Below are 17645 nucleotides of genomic sequence, written 5' to 3' on the forward strand. Positions count from 1 at the left end.
GTCACAGCCTCTGTGTACTCGTCCAGACTGTTGGTAGAAGTCCTGAACACATCCCAGTCTGTACAGCCTAAACACGCCTGGAGATTCTCCACAGCCTCACTGCTCCACTTCCTTGTCGTCATCACAACAGGTTTGCAGAGCTTTAGTTTCTGCCTGTATGCAGGAATCAGGTGGACCATGATGTGGTCGGATTGGCCCAGTGCAGCAGGTGGGACGGCGTGATAAGCGTCTCTGATGGTGGTGTAACAGTGATCCAGAATGTTGTCCTCTCTGGTCGGACATTTTATAAACTGTCTGTATTTGGGAAGTTCGTGGGTCAGATTACCTTTGTTAAAGTCACCAACATCGATAACTAAGGAGTCCGGGTTGGTCCGCTCCACACTCAGTATCTGGTCGGCGAGCATGCGCTGTGCGACCTGCACGTTAGCTTGCGGTGGGATGTAAACACCGACCAGGATGAACGAAGCGAACTCACGGGGGGAATAGAAAGGCTTACAGTTTATGATGAAGGCTTCCAGGTCTGGAGAACAGTGCTGCTGAATCAGTGTCACGTCGTTGCACCAACCACTGTTGAGGTAAAAACAGATTCCTCCACCTTTCGCTTTGCCGGAGAGTTCCGTGTCTCTGTCCGCTCTGTAGAGCTGGAATCCTGCCAGCTGCAGCGCAGAGTCTGGTATTAATCCACACAGCCACGTCTCCGTGAAGCACAAAACTGCCGATGAATAAAAGTCCCTGTTTTTCCCCAACAACAGTTGTAGTTCCTCCATTTTGTTGGGAAGTGAGCGCACGTTAGAGAGAAATATTCCAGGTAACGGTGTTCGTAGTCCACGCTGGCGAAGACGTACCAGCACCCCAGCCCGTTTCCCTCTCTTCCGGCGTTTCACCGCGTGAACAAAGGTGAGCGGACCTTTGACCAGAATGTCCAAATATTCCAGAGCAGTAGGCAGAAAAGTTGGAAATAACTCCTCTGGTGTAGTAGCCCTGATGTTCATGAGTTCTTCTCTGGTGAGAGAGCTCCGGGTACCATCACAGAAGACCGTTTTAAAGCAAAAAACAAAACAAAACAATGCGCACCAACACGCCGAGGCGACCATCTGCGGCGCCATCTTGTTTACTCGTGCTTGTGCTTAACTCTGGGTTCACTTGATTAATAAGCACCGGCGCCCCCCAGGGGTGTGTTCTCTCCCCACTCCTCTTCTCCCTCTACACTAATGACTGCACCTCAGTGGACCTGTGTGTGAAACTCCTGAAGTTTGCAGATGACACCACTGTTTTTGGACTGATCCAGGACGGTGATGAGTCTGCATATAGACAGGAGGTGGATCGGCTGGTACACTGGTGTGGTCAGAACCACCTGGATCTTAACCCACTCAAGACTGTGGAGATGATGGTGGACTTTCAGAGAACCAACCAAAAACAGGACAGGTCCAGACTGCAACAAACAATCAGGTCTGCAGAGAGAATAATCAGGGCTGACCTTCCCTCCATCCAGGACTTATACAGGTCAAGGGTCAAGAAAAAGGCTGCTAAAATCTCTGCAGACCCAACTCACCCTGCAAACAAACTGTTCAGACTTTTACCGTCAGGTGGCGCTACAGAGCACTGTCTGCTAAAACCAGCCTCCACAGAGACAGTTTCTCTGATGAACTCTTGACAGTCAGAGCTCCAGAACAACACCAAGCATACTTGGACTGATCTCATGTTATATTCTATTGTGAAGTCACTTGTGTTTATATGTACACTTAAATATGTATTTTCTATTTCTATTTATTATATAAAAAAATCTTTATTGAGAAAAAAGTGTACCGAAGTCAAATTCCTCGTTTGCTTCACAAACTTAGCAATAAAGCTGATTCTGAAAAAGTATACATTTTGTCCCACACTCCGTACCAGTAGGTGGAGGTAACGCGTACCGTGACATTTTTGTCAACCGCCAAAAAAAAACCAAGAAGAAGAAGAAGAAGAAGATTCCCGCCCTCCAGCTTCCAGGTGCTCCTTTCATCGTTTGCTGTTGGACGCTTTCATATCTCAGAATATTCTGAACGGCTCAGTCCAGCACTAACCAGACCCAGCAGGCGTACCGGTTCGGACTAACCACTGGATCAGTTCCATAACTCAGAGGATAAATCGGACTCCCAGACGGCTTGTAGCTGAAGCTCCATCGAGTAAGTCTTACACGTTAATACTGGGTACCGACAGTCTGATGATCTGGTTCTGAGCAGGTTCTGTTGGTGTAAACAGGTTCTGTTAGTCCAGTATGAACAAGTTCTGTTAGTGGAAGGTTCTGCTTCGTGTTTCCATGGTAACTGGTGACCAACCCCCGTTAGCATCGGTGTTAGCTGCTAGCTACAGCAGCTGTTTCTGAGCCGAAGGACCCCCACTTAGCTGCCCTCGTTGATGCCGCTTCTTAAACGTAGTGAAGCAGACTGGACATCTGACTGGAATATTGGGTTAAAATGATTCTTCTAGGAAAAGTAGACCAGACTTCTGAAATTAAATCCGAGCATATTTTCATCTTGGAGATAAAAAAAATAACGAAATATTTTCCAGAAGAAATGAAGAAACTGAGACAGTTACGATTTCATTTATCTTTACACATTTAACCATTGAAAGTGACGTGTAACAGCAGGAATGCGTCTCTCCACGTTGTTAGCATTTCGTAATAAAAGTTGTTGACACTGTAGCGCCACCAGGTCCAGTCAGGCAACGCTTTCTTTGAAATCTTCCTGTTTTTATTTCTCTCACTCTGTCATTGTCGCCACAGCTCCTCTCTGTTCTCTCACTTTTAGTACAACTAAATACATCCCAGCCCTCTTTCTAGCAACACTAGTACTCCTTTATCATGGCAGCCCAGTCCAAACATCAACGCGACCAGCCGCCGTAACAGACGCGCTTCCTACCCGGTTACCATAGGAACCGTAACACCAGTCAACACGCAACGTTTTTGTCTCATTCAGAAAACCCTAAAATCAGAGACTAAGGGACAGGTTGGCGAACACGGGGACTGTCCCTGGAAATCGGTCTGGTTTCTGGGGATGCTGCCTTAAGGAATAAATGTGTCCCAAGATTCTAATTAAAATGGATTCATTTTCAAAATAAAGCTGCATTTTTTTGACTCATAAATAAAATAAAAAATAACTAATCCAAACTGCATTTTCATTTTCTTCTCCAACACTGCTCAATTTGTAAATGAATTAAAATGATAAATTAAATAATGCTTAAAATTTCATTTTCAAAAGATATCCCATCAAAAAGTTTCCAAAATTCATTTTAAAATGTCCAATTTGAAAATGAGTTCCCATAAATTATGCATCTTTTACATTAGGGAGCAGAGTGCATTTCTTATGCTTCAGAGACGGCAGGAAAATACTGCTAACCTCATGGTTTAATCCTCGCTCCATCAGGAGCCGTGTATAATACACTGCTCCAAAAAATAAATAATACCTCCTAGATCTGAATGAATGAAATATTCTCTTTGAATACTTTGTTCTGTATAAAGTTTAATGTGCTGACAACAAAATTACACAAAAATCATGAATGGAAATTAAATTTATGAACCAATGGAGGTCTGGATTTGGAGTCACACACAAAATTAAAGTGAAAAACTCACTAGAGGCTGATCCAACTTTGATGTAATGTCCTTAAAACAAGTCAAAATGAGGCTCAGTATTGTGTGTGACCTCCACGTTCCTGTATGACCTCCCTACAACACCTGGAGATGCTCCTGATGAGACGGTGGATGGTCTCCTGAGGGATCTCCTCCCAGACCTGGACTAAAGCATCCACCAACTCCTGGACAGTCTGTGGTGCAACGTGACGTTGGTGGATGGAGCGAGACATGATGTCCCAGATGTTCTCAATCGGATTCAGGTCTGAGGAACGGGCGGGCCAGTCCATAGCTTCAATGTCTTCATCTTGCAGGAACTGCTGACACACTCCAGCCACATGAGGTCTAGCATTGTCCTGCATTAGGAGGAACCCAGGACCAACCGCACCAGCATATGGTCTCACAAGGGGTCTGAGGATCTCATCTTGGTACCTAATGGCAGTCAGGCTACCTCTGGTGATCACATGGAAAGAAATGCCACCCCACACCATTACTGACCCACTGCCAAACCAGTCATGCTGAAGGATGTTGCAGGCAGCAGATCTCTCTCCACGGTGTCTCCAGACTCTGTCATGTCTGTCACATGTTCTCAGTGTGAACCTGCTTTCATCTGTGAAGACCACAGGGCACCAGTGGTGAATTTACCAATCCTGGTGTTCTCTGGCAAATGCCAAGCGTCCTGCACGGTGTTGGGCTGTGAGCACAACCCCCGTTTGTGGACGTCGGGTCCTCATACCATCCTCATGGAGTCGGTTTCTAACCGTTTGTGCAGACACATGCACATTTGTGGCCTGCTGGAGGTCATTCTGCAGGACTCTGGCAGTGCTCCTCCTGTTCCTCCTTGCACAAAGGTGGAGGTAGCGGTCCTGCTGCTGGGTTGTTGTCCTCCTACAGCCTCCTCCACGTCTCCTGGTGTACTGGCCTGTCTCCTGGTAGCGCCTCCAGGTTCTGGACACTACGCTGACAGACACAGCAAACCTTCTTGTCACAGCTCGCATTGATGTGCCATCCTGGATGAGCTGCACTACCTGAGCCACTTGTGTGGGTTGTAGAGTCCGTCTCATGCTACCACGAGTGTGAAAACACCACCGACATTCAAAAGTGACTAAAACATCATCCAGAAAGCATCGGTACTGAGAAGTGGTTTGTGGTCCCCACCTGCAGAACCACTCCTTTATTGAGTGTCTTGATAATTAACTTTGGCAACAACCATAAATCTGTTCCAGTCCAAACGAGTTGTTCTCTCTGGACTTTAGGAGGACGCAGTAGAATCAGTCATTACTGTTGGCCTATTTAACACAGTGGAACAGTCCAAGTCCAGAGTAGGTCTCGTGTCTCCTCATGATAGGAGCACTCTGTTGTGTTGTCATCAGGTACCCCTGGGAATACAGTCTCCCTTGTTTTGAGCAGATGTTTCCAGTTTCTCTTCTATAGTTCTCCATTTGTAGTTTCAACAATAGTGGCTGGTTCCTACTTGTTGGCTTTAACGTTCTCACCATCTTGGAGGTCAGTCAGCATCCTGGTTCCTAGGTCAGAATATTGCTTCTGTCTCTGTTGTCTATTTGCAAAGTTGCTCCTGTCATTTTAATGGAGAGGTATTTTTGACTTGGGCCTTCTACCCATGAGCATCTCAGCAGGTGATAATCCAATTCCCCACAATGGTGTGTTTCTGTAGTCAAGCAATGCTAGATATGGGTCATCCTGTGCTTTTTTCTGTAAGTTTTATTTTTTCTGAACAGCTGAGGGGAAAGGGGCCCTGAGGTTGCGTGTTTAAAACCCAATTCCTCCCTGAAATCTCTTGGCTCACAAACTGTCGGACATTATCAGAGATGAACTCATCAGACACACAACTGGAGTCATCTGGACTGCACCATTCTAATGCAAAGTGTGTTAGTGGGAAAGGTCCAAGAGGCCCGTGTTTCGTTGACTTCAGCTGTGAGAAACGAAGATAAATCGGTCAACAAAGCTTGTTCTTCATCTTCTGGTACAGGTCGTAGGGTATGGTCAGAGGTATTGGCTTGTAAACATTTTCTGTTCCTCTACATAAGATCTTGCAATCAGAATTGGTACAAGGAGAAGCTAATTATACCTGTTGAGTCTGTTAAACCTGGTTCTACCCTCAAGAAGTCCGTTTCTTTGCCAGCTCTTCCTGTTCCTTTGTTGCTCAGTGAGTTAAGTTCAGCCTCTCGACATCTCAGCGAACCTGAGCTTTAAGGCAGCTTTGCGTCGCCTGTGGGTGGAGTGGATGGAGAGCACAGCTTCACGGCAAGAAGAAGCGTACCACCCAGACTGTTGCATGCCCAGAGTGAAGCATGGGGGTGGATCAGTGATGGTTTGGGCTGCCATATCATGGCATTCCCTTGGCCCAATACTTGTGCTAGATGGGCGCGTCACTGCCAAGGACTACCGAACCATTCTTGAGGACCATGTGCATCCAATGGTTCAAACATTGTATCCTGAAGGTGGTGCCGTGTATCAGGATGACAATGCACCAATACACACAGCAAGACTGGTGAAAGATTGGTTTGATGAACATGAAAGTGAAGTTGAACATCTCCCATGGCCTGCACAGTCACCAGATCTAAATATTATTGAGCCACTTTGGGGTGTTTTGGAGGAGCGAGTCAGGAAACGTTTTCCTCCACCAGTATCACGTAGTGACCTGGCCACTATCCTGCAAGAAGAATGGCTTAAAATCCCTCTGACCACTGTGCAGGACTTGTATATGTCATTCCCAAGACGAATTGATGCTGTATTGGCCGCAAAAGGAGGCCCTACACTATACTCTTTAATCTAGCTTCTGAAAATCTTGAAGATGTTTCATCAAAAGCTGAGAGCAGAGAGTTTCACCCAAGAGGTAAGATTCTTACCTTACTTCCTATTCAAGGTTCTCCATTTCAATCAAAGCTTCATGGTCCATATACTGTGTTGAGGCAGGTGTCTGAACAAGATTATCTGGTTCCCCCTTCAGTCTTTACTGGAGCCTTTTTTTCAGTGGAGCTCTGCTAGAAGGGAAAGATAGTGAGGTGATGGCAGGTTTTTTTTCTGTAGATATGATTTTTAAATTGTGCAGGAAACCTGGATGAGGATTTTCATTCTCCAAATGATGCTGTGTTCCAGCAAAGACTTGATTCAGTTTATTTATATAGCGCCAATTCACAACACATGTTGTCTCAAGGTTCTTCACAACAGTCAGGTTCATACATTCCAATTAATCGTAATCATTGAACAGTTCAGTCAGATTCAGTTATTTATTCAAATTGGATAAAAAGTTTTTCTATCTAAGGAAACCCAGCAGATTGCATCCAGTCAGTGACTTGCAGCATTCACTCCTCCTGGATGAGCATGTAGAGACAGTGGACAGTCACTGGTGTTGACTTTGCAGCAATCCCTCATACTGAGCATGCATGTAACGACAGTGGAGAGGAAAAACTCCCTTTTAACAGGAAGAAACCTCCAGCAGAACCAGAACCAGGCTCAGTGTGAGCTGATAAGGCCACGCCCATTTTTACAGTTTATAAAACTAGCTAAAATGCTACCAGTTTTCTTTTCTTAAATATATCTTTAGAGGAGACTTTAATCTTTACAAAACCGCTTCCCAAATGAGTTTTGCACAAATGCTTGTAGTTTTACGGCAACTTCAACACACACAATGACATTTATGGGTCCCTAAGACATTGTTGACTGTAAATAAATGGTACACAAAGCGCCTTTCTTTTTGTAGCAACTCCACGTTTCATTTCATAACAAACTAGAGATATTTACCTTTCTAACAAGGCAAAACATCTCTGGTGATGTCATTTGTGTGCTCATTACAGTCTGCTGTCTGCCGGCTGCTAGCTTGCGCGCCACTCCATTAGCTCCCAGTGCTGTGCACAATTGTGCATTTTGGCAGTACACGGTAAATGTCATAACCAAAGGCAGTGTCATATATTATAAGCAGAAGTACTCCTACAATGAAAATCAGCACTTTTATTTGACCAGATTCCCTTTTATTTCTTTTTTATGAGGTGAAAAACACATTTGGCACATTTTGCTCCAAACTGTGTTAACGTGACCCCTGCCATCAACACAACTGACATAAAACATAGTCATCCATCACAGCTGGGTAACCGTAGTGTTTTGCAATGTTCATGTAGAAAAACTTTTGGCGATGCTCCAAACTTTTGATTAGAATAGTGGTTCCACTGGAAAAATATTATTTTATGTCTTACCTTCAGACAGGTACCAAAGGTTTGCATGTATGTCTTTATAACTTTGGAGCTATTCTTGATTTATACTTGATTTATTAAGTTATGTAATTTCAGGCAGGAATTGCTCTCAAACTCCTCAGGGCTTAAGAGGTTAACAGGGAGCCAATGAAGGGAAGCTAAAATAGGAGAAATATGATCTCTCTTTTTAATTTTCATCAAAACTCTTGCTGCAGCATTTTGAATCAGCTGAAGGCTTTTAACTGCATTTTGTGGACATCCTGATAGTAAAGAATTACAATAGTCCAGCCTTGAAGTAACAAATGCATGGACTAGTTTTTCAGCGTCACTCCTGGACAGGATATTTCTAATGTTGGCAATGCTCTGGAGGTGAAAGAAGGAAATCCTAGAAACCTGTTTAATATGGGATTTAAATGACATGTCCTAGTCAAAGTTAACACCAAGGTTTTTAACTTTATTATCAGAGGTCAATTTAATGCCATCCAGGTTAAGTGATTGACTAAGCAGTTTCTTTTTTAAAGACTCCGGTCCAAAGACGACAACTTCTGTCTTGTCTGAATTTAGAAGCAGAACATTTAAAGTCATCCAAGTTTTTATATCTTCAAGACATGCTTGTAGTCTATCTAACTGGTTGGGCTCATCAGGATTTATGGATAAGTAAAGCTGAGTATCATCGGCGTTACAGTGAAAATGTATTCTATGCTGCCTGATAATTTGACCTATTGGAAGCATATATATAGTAAAGAGAATTGGCCCAAGTACTGAGCCCTGTGGTACTCCACAATTAACCCTGGAGTTTAAAGATGATTTATCATTTACATGAACAAACTAGAATCTGTCAGACAGATAAGATTTAAACCAGCCTAGCGCTGTTCCCCTGATCCCTACAGCATATTCCAGCCTTTTTAAGAGAATATTATGGTCGACTGGATCAAATGCAGCACTGAGATCTAACAGAACCAGAACAAACACAAGTCCATTATCTGAGGCCATAAGAATATCATTAGTCTGCTAAGAGCTAAGGGAATGGATGGTTCAACAGAGCTATGACTCTGTGTAAGTTTAGCAACAGTACTAAAGAGAAACCTAGGATTATTCTTGTTCTCTTCTATTAATGATGAGAAATAAGCTGTTCTAGCTTGGTGAAGTGTCTTTTTATACAACAGTAGGCTATTTTTCCAGATTAAGTAGGAATCCTCTAGGTGTGTAGAGCGCCATTTTCTCTCCAATTTTCTAACATTGTGCTTTAAAGTACGCAGCTCTGAATTAAACCAGGGAGCTAGCCTCCTATGAATAATTGCCTTCTTTTTCAAGGGGGCTGCATCGTCTAATGCATCACACAATTATGAAGAAACACTATGAACAAGAGAATCAATTTGTGAAGGGGCAGAAACAGAATTATTGCCCTCCACTGTGTTTTTCTGTGATAATGAGGAAACTAAAAGTGGAACAGATTCTTTAAAGGTTGTTACAGCATCGCCTGATAATGATCTACTAAGATGAAATGTTCTTTCAGGTGTGGAGTACTCGGTTAAATTAAACTCAAAGGTTATTAAGAAATGGTCAGACAGGACAGGGTTATGAGAAAATATTGTTATGTCTTTACACTCAATGCCATATGTCAGCACAAGGTCCAGAGAATGAAGACAAAGGTGGGTAGGTTTGTTAATGTTTTGATCAAAGCCAATTGAGTCTAAGACAGCATTAAACGCTATATTTAGGCTATCACTTTCAGTGTCAACATGAATGTTAAAATCCCCCACTATAAAAACCTTATCTGTATTTAACACTAAATCAGATAAAAGGTCCGAAAACTCATCTAAAAATTGAGAGTAAGGGCCTGGTGGACGGTACAAAACAACAAACAGAAGTGGTTTTAGTGCTTTGCAATTTGGATGAGGAAAACTAAGGATTAAATATTCAAAAGAGTTGTAGCTATTGATTGGTCTGGGACTAATCAATAAATCCGACTGAAAGATGGTTGCTACTCCTCCTCCTCGCCCAGTAATTCGAGGAATGTGAAAATTTAAATAATTAGTAGGAGTTGACTCATTTATAGTAACATAATCCTCTTGCTGCAGCCAGGTTTCTGTGAGGCAAAATAAATCAATCTGATTGTCACAAATCAGGTCACTAACTAGCAATGTCTTTGAAGAGAGAGATCTTATGTTCAGTAAGCAACATTTAATTGTTTTATTTTTCTTTTCGGTCTGAGTTGTGTTTATTTTTATGAGATTTTCCTGATTTTCTCCTTTTAGATTATTTTTTAATCTATTCAATTTTGGCCGTGGGCGAGACACTTTCCTAATAGGGTAATGGGTGGGTAGCAGTATAGAAGCTGCAGAGAGGAGTATTAAACTACGACCCTGCTTCCTGGTCTGAACACCACCTAGACAGCCAGCGGTTGAATGACAGCATGCGGCTAAACATGTCGTCACTGGTCCGATCAGGGAGGGGACCAGAGACATTGTCGGACACAATGTCGGACATTGAGTCTGACATTGTTTTGGCAAACTTACACACCGAAGCAACACTAACTTTGGTGACCTCCGATTGATGTAACCGGGTGTCATTACCGCCAGCGTGAATAACAATCTTACTGTATTTACGCTGATCCTTAGCCAGCAGTTTCAGGTATGATTTGATGTCGCCCGTTCTGGCCCCTGGCAGACATTTGACTATGGTCGCTGGTGTCTCCAATGCCATGTTTCTGACTATAGAGCTGCCAATTACCAGAGTTGGCTTGTCAGCGGGTGTGTCGCTGAGCGGGGAAAATCTGTTAGAAACGCAGACGGGTTGGTGGTGACCTGTGGGCTGGGATCTAGGACTATACTTTCTACGTACCGTCACCCAACCGGCCTGAGGCCCCTCCTTGACCATCCTTAAGGTCTGCTGAGCCGCAGTAGTACAGAAGCTGCAGAGAGGAGTGTTGAACTATGACCCTTCTTCCTGGTCTGAACCCTGGTTGTCAGAGACTCCTTCCTGAGATCTCCATTTGTTTGGTTTGACGCTGATGTTTAGGTTGTTCGGTTTTGCTTAGTTTGTTGATTTGAGTTTTAGGTTTACCTGTAAAATGGCTTTTCATTTCAGGTTTTTCCATTTCAGGATTTCTTTATTTATTTTACTTTAATAAAAATTTTTTGTGGTTAAAGCCAAAAATCCGTGTGTGGTCTCCCTTTGTTACCCCTCCATACGAACCTGGTGGACTCAACAAAAGTGAGGCTACAGAGACAGGAAGCTGACAGATATTCAGGCTGACCAATCAGATGAAACTGGACAAGAAGGAAGTGGAATTGAGGATGGATTTAAATAATTTTAGAACCACTCAAAAACCAGATTATATTTATGTCCTGTTAGTTCAAACCCTGAAAGGGGTGTACTTTTTATTATATTAGCTAAAAGTTTACAAAACCATAAACCTAATCAAGCTTTTGTTTCTAACAGGGTGCTGCACAGAACGTTTCTCCCAAGAGCTTGAGCTGGAGAATAAGAACATCTGAAGAACAACGAGGTGCTGGAGTTGATCTGGCAGGAACAGAATGAAGAACAATGAGACCAAGATAGTGGTGGAGGAGGAGAACCATGAGGTGAAGACTGAGATGGAGGAGGAGAACCATGAGATGAAGACTGAGATGGAGGAGGAGAACCATGAGATCAAGATAGAGATGGAGGAGGAGAACCATGAGATGAAGACTGAGATGGAGGAGGAGAACCATGAAATCAAGATAGAGGTGGAGGAGGAGAACCATGAAATCAAGATAGAGGTGGAGGAGGAGAACCATGAGATGAAGACTGAGGTGACACAGCAGGAGAAGGATGAGAAAGTTAAAGTTGAGAAGTACCAGGAGGAATACCAGGACCCAAAACCAGACCACCAGGTAATGAACACCACAAACCGGACTGAACCAGCCACCACTTCTGGTCCCACTGATCTACAGGTCAGTGTTCAGGTCTTCTTCATTTTTACAGGATCAAAGTTTAACAAGAATATTTTTATTCTTCTTCAGTCCCTTTTCTCACCACCTTTAATTAATAGTGAGGCTGAACTTTGGCCTCTGAATCGTGGAGAAAAGGTCCCTAAACTTTAAATATATTTCAGTGCTAATTATTAACTAATATCTTTAAATTAGAAACGCTAACAGTTTGGCAAACAGAACATAATATTTTAGCTCCAGAGTCCTGTTAGATGAACACCCTGCATTCAGAAGATCAGCTGCTGGAAGAAGCATCTCTCAGGTTCTTCTGGTCTTTGCTGGGTATTTTCCTGCTTCTTTAAGACGTAGCTTTCAGATACTGTTCATCTGCAGCAGATGCTAACTAGAAGCTCAAAGTAGATGGGGAAGCAGTCAAATATTTAGCACAAAAGTGAAAACTGGGGTTATTTGTATCGTACCCCAGGCGCCCTCTCAGCCATGCCAACACGGCCGCTCCACAGAACAAATTCTAATGTATCCCCGTTTAAAAAGTGATTGGGAACATTAAGGACTAGCTGACACTAATGCCCCTTTTCCACTGGCTCCATTTGGTCCTACTCAACTCCACTCGGCGAGCGTTGCGAGCGTTTCCATTACTGTAACCGGTACCTACTTTTTTGGTCCCTGCTCCTGAGCAGGTCCGACTGGGGCTGAGTCGGGACCACATGTGACGTCAACAGACTGCTGTTCACTGAAGGTTAAACACTGAAAGACAGGGCCATGTGGATCATCTGTAGAAGGTGAGCATTAAGTTGTTGCTAGCAGAAGCTTGAACGATTCCCCTCTCCAGAAAGGTGTCACAGGCAGACACAGAGTCAGGCCAGGTGTAGCTTCTAGGAAGAGAAAAGAGAGAACAAAGTTAAAAGCTGAAATAACAGCAAATAATGCAAAACTGGAGAGTAGTGTGAGAATGTAGCGAAGAGGATGAAAGTGGTCATCATGTCCTCCAGCAGCCTAAGTCTATAGCAGCATAACTACACAGATAGTTTCAGTTCAGATTATTTAGTTAAACGACGCTTATTTACAACAATGTCGTCTCAAGGAACCTCACAAAGGTTCCCACTGATGGTTATTGTTATACTAAAAACCACAAGAATCAGGATACCTCTCTCTGTCAGACTGATTATAACCATTGGAAAAGAGAAGGGGTCATACAGGTAGCAGAAATGGAGGGTGTGTTTACACCTCAACCATAACTGAGCCGGTTTAGGCTAAACCTGACTCACCCTTACTCCAACCAGCGTCACTCCTGGACAGGATATTTCTAATTTTGGCAATGTTCCAGAGATGAAAGAAGGAAATCCTAGAAACCTGTTTAATATGGGATTTAAATGACATGTCCTGGTCAAAAATAACACCAAGGTTTTTTACTTTATTATCAGAGGTCAATTTAATACCATCCAGGTTAAGTGATTGACTAAGCAGTTTCTTTTTAAAAGACTCCGGTCCAAAGACGACAACTTCTGTCTTGTCTGAATTTAGAAGCAGAACATTTAAAGTCATCCAAGTTTTTATATCTTCAAGACATGCTTGTAGTCTATCTAACTGGTTGGGTTTATCAGGATTTATGGATAAGTAAAGCTGAGTATCATCAGCGTAACAGTGAAAATTTATCCTATGCTGCTTGATAATTTGACCTGTTGGAAGCATATATATAGTAAAGAGAATTGGCCCAAGTACTGAACCCTGTGGTACTCCACAATTAACCCTGGAGTTTAAAGATGATTTATCATTTACATGAACAAACTGGAATCTGTCAGACAGATAAGATTTAAACCAGCCTAGCGATGTTCCCCTGATCCCTACAGCATATTCCAGCCTTTCTAAGAGAATATTATGGTCGACTGGATCAAATGCAGCACTGAGATCTAACAGAACCAGAACAGACACAAGTCCATTATCTGAGGCCATAAGAATATCATTAGTGACTTTCAGCAGATCTGTTTCAGTGCTATGATGAGCTCTGAAACCTGACTGAAACTCTTCAAACAGGTCATTGCTGTATAAATGTTCACACATTTGATTAGCAACTATTTTCTCAAGAATTTTAGATAAGAATGGAAGATTGGATATAGGTCTGTAATTTATTAAATCATCTCGATCAAGCGAAGGTTTCTTAAGTAAAGGTTTAATTACAGCTAACTTAAAAGCCTGTGGTTCTGATCCATTTACTAAAGATAGATTAATCATATCTAAAATGGGGCTGGTAATCAGAGGGAACACTTCCTTAAATAATTTGGTTGGGATTGGGTCTAACATACAAGTTGAAGGTTTAGATGAAGCTAATATTTCTGATAACTCAGGAAGCTTCACAGGATCAAAACAGTCCAAACACAGATCAGGTTTTGCAGTTATTTCCAATGTTGTCTCACTTGCTGAGGATGAAGTAATCATCTTCAGGAGTATGTCAAAGATTTTATTTTTAATAGAATCAATTTTATTTAAGAAGAATCCCATAAAGTCATGACTGCTAAGAGCTAAGGGAATGGATGGCTCAACAGAGCTATGACTCTGTGTAAGTTTAGCAACTGTACTAAAGAGAAACCTAGGATTATTCTTGTTCTCTTCTATTAATGATGAGAAATAAGCTGTTCTAGCTTGGCGAAGTGTCTTTTTATACAACAGTAGGCTATTTTTCCAGATTAAGTAGGAATCCTCTAGGTGTGTAGAGCGCCATTTTCTCTCCAATTTTCTAACATTGTGCTTTAAAGTACGCAGCTCTGAATTAAACCAAGGAGCTAGCCTCCTATTAATGATTACCTTCTTTTTCAAGGGGGCTGCATTGTCTAATGCATCACACAATGATGAAGAAACACTATGAACAAGAGAATCAATTTGTGAAGGGGCAGAAACAAAATTATTGCCCTCCACTGTGTTTTTCTGTTATATTGAGGAAATTAAAAGTGGAACAGATTCTTTAAAGGTTGTTACAGCATCGCCTGATAGTGATCTACTATAATGAAATTTTCTTTCAGGTGTGGAGTACTCGGTTAAATTAAACTCAAAGGTTATTAAGAAATGGTCAGACAGGACAGGGTTATGAAAGAATATTGTTATGTCTTTACACTCACTTTCAGCGTCTACATGAATGTTAAAATCCCCCACTATAATAACTTTAACTGTATTTAACACTAAATCAGATAAAAGGTCTGAAAACTGATCTAAAAATTGAGAGTAAGGGCCTGGTGGACGGTACAAATCAACAACCAGAAGAGGTTTTAGTGCTTTGCAATTTGGATGAGGAAAACTAAGGATTAAATATTCAAAAGAGTTGTAGCTATTAATTGGTCTGGGACTAATCAATAAATCAGACTGAAAGATGGTTGCTACTCCTCCTCCTCGCCCAGTAATTCGAGGAATGTGAAAAATTAAATAATTAGTAGGAGTTGACTCATTTATAGTAACATAATCCTCTTGCTGCAGCCAGGTTTCTGTGAGGCAAAATAAATCAATCTGATTGTCACAAATCAGGTCACTAACTAGCAAAGTCTTTGAAGAGAGAGATCTTATGTTCAGTAAGCCACATTTAATTGGTGCCTCCATAGCATTGAATGGAGGCACCTATTACTATTCACCTCTAAACTGGACTCTTTATTATTTTTCTTCCGTCCAGATTAATGCGGCCCGAACCGCTGCGTGCACCCCCACAATATATATATCAAAACGACCGGCTCGGTCCCGTGAGGTGTGCTATTACTTTTATTCGCGTTTCGAGTTACAATGGCAACTTAATTAACGAAAAACCGAGCCCCAAAATCCCATAGGAATGAATGGAGTCAGGAGCGGAAGGAATCCTCAAAATTCACTGTTTTTGAGGCTCTACTGTATCGCCATACTTTCACCTAGAAACACAGTTTGACTTTCAGTTTGTAGGAAAATCCGCCGGCTCTTCAGAAGTGAAAACGGTTTGTTGATAACTGCTACGGTTTCTCTAAAATTAGACTCCAAGCGACACAAAGTTTGAGAGAAAATCACACTCTTTACAGTGGAGATGGCAGTTACTAGAGTGTAGAAAGAGGGGATTTTTTTCAGGAAAAATGAGTTTCAACTGGCCCTCACGGCCACAAATTTCGCTCTACAGCCACAATTTTCGGTCAGATTGTAGGGCCGGCCCTCTGCTTTCACACAATAATTTCAAAATTGTTCTAAGTCTCATAGATTTCTGTCAAACACCCCTCGATCGCCAAGAGACAGTAGATTTCTGTAGGCCTTCTCCCATGTATTTTCAATGAGAGCTTGACCTGTAATCCATGAGTGACACCATTTCTTTCCATAATCATATTTTATACTGTGAATGACATAGAGCTATGAAAATATACATGATTGGGGACGAGGGATAGCTGTCGCCCACAGTTTAAAAACATTTCAAATACCATGTACGGATTCCGAGATATTAGACTTTGTTCGGGAGCATGTTCAGGCATTTTGGCCTTTTTCTCCAGTTTGCCACACACACACAGACACACACACACAGACACACACACACACACACACACACACCCACACACACACACACACACAGACACACACACACACACACAGACACACACAGACACACACAGACACACACACCCACACACACACACACACACAGACACACACACCCACACACACAGACACACACACACACCCACACACACAGACACACACACACACCCACACACACACACCCACACACACAGACACACACACACACCCACACACACAGACACACACACACACCCACACACACACACCCACACACACACACACACACACACACACACACCCACACACACACACACACACACACACACACACACACAGACACACACACCCACACACACACACACACACACACACACACACACACACACCCACACACACACCCACACACACAGACACACACACCCACACACACACAGACACACACACCCACACACACACACAGACACACACACACACACACACACACAGACACACACCCACACACACACCCACACACACAGACACACACACACACACCCACACACACAGACACACACCCACACACACAGACACACACACACACACACACACAGACACACACACACACCCACACACACACACAGACACACCCACACACACACCCACACACACAGACACACACACCCACACACACACAGACACACCCACACACACACCCACACACACAGACACACACACACACACACATCCTTGTTAAACTCCCACAGCAGGACCGCAAGTAGTTGACTGGGTTGTGGGGTCCACCCATTCTAGTGGTCCTAGAACTATGAAAAAAATCAGGCAGATCCCAAAAAAAATCTACATATTAAAAGTCACGTTCAATATGCAAAATTTCAAACTTTATTTTACATGTCTGTTTTTCAATCACATGTGGGGCCAGTTTCTAACATTCATACTTTGCAGGACCCACCTTCACACACGTTTGATTTTTAGTCAGTTATGGGGCTTGCTTTTAATGTTCGAACGTTAAGAGGTCCATCTTTACACACATAATTTTTTTAGCCAGTTATGGGGCTTGCTTTTAACATTTAACTCTTGTTAGGCCTTCATAAAGATTTGCTTTATCTTTAAATTAGGATCTATCAAATTCAATCCCAACCCTAATCTAACCCAAACATGCATTTGTCAAGACTTGATTGTTTAATGGGAAAAAACCTTAAAATTTTGTTAGTGTTATTAATCCTTTCATCTGGCTTAATAGACTAGATATATATTGAAATGTGCATTCTTAAGTACATCTGTCATTATTCGATTGTGGTGCATTTTTCCTAGTCACAGCCTTAATATTCTTCCATTTGTTTAGGCATACAGGTCAATTTTTTATATATTTACAATCTTCATTTTAGC

General features: G+C 42.4%; 1 protein-coding gene across 1 annotated transcript in view; it reads left to right on the forward strand.

The window, feature by feature from the left end:
- The first annotated feature begins 1811 nt into the window (after window positions 1–1811).
- The window catches only part of LOC124880573 (zinc finger protein 415-like), a 47324-nt gene continuing 31490 nt past the window's right edge, over window positions 1812–17645 (forward strand). The window contains exons 1-2 of the mRNA XM_047385822.1: window positions 1812–2165; window positions 11263–11756. Of these exons, the coding sequence (XP_047241778.1) occupies window positions 11358–11756 (399 nt within the window). The 5' untranslated portion in view covers window positions 1812–2165; window positions 11263–11357. The remainder of the gene's footprint in view (window positions 2166–11262; window positions 11757–17645) is intronic.

Source organism: Girardinichthys multiradiatus, chromosome 14 (assembly GCF_021462225.1).
Source record: "Girardinichthys multiradiatus isolate DD_20200921_A chromosome 14, DD_fGirMul_XY1, whole genome shotgun sequence".
NCBI classification, from domain to species: domain Eukaryota; kingdom Metazoa; phylum Chordata; class Actinopteri; order Cyprinodontiformes; family Goodeidae; genus Girardinichthys; species Girardinichthys multiradiatus.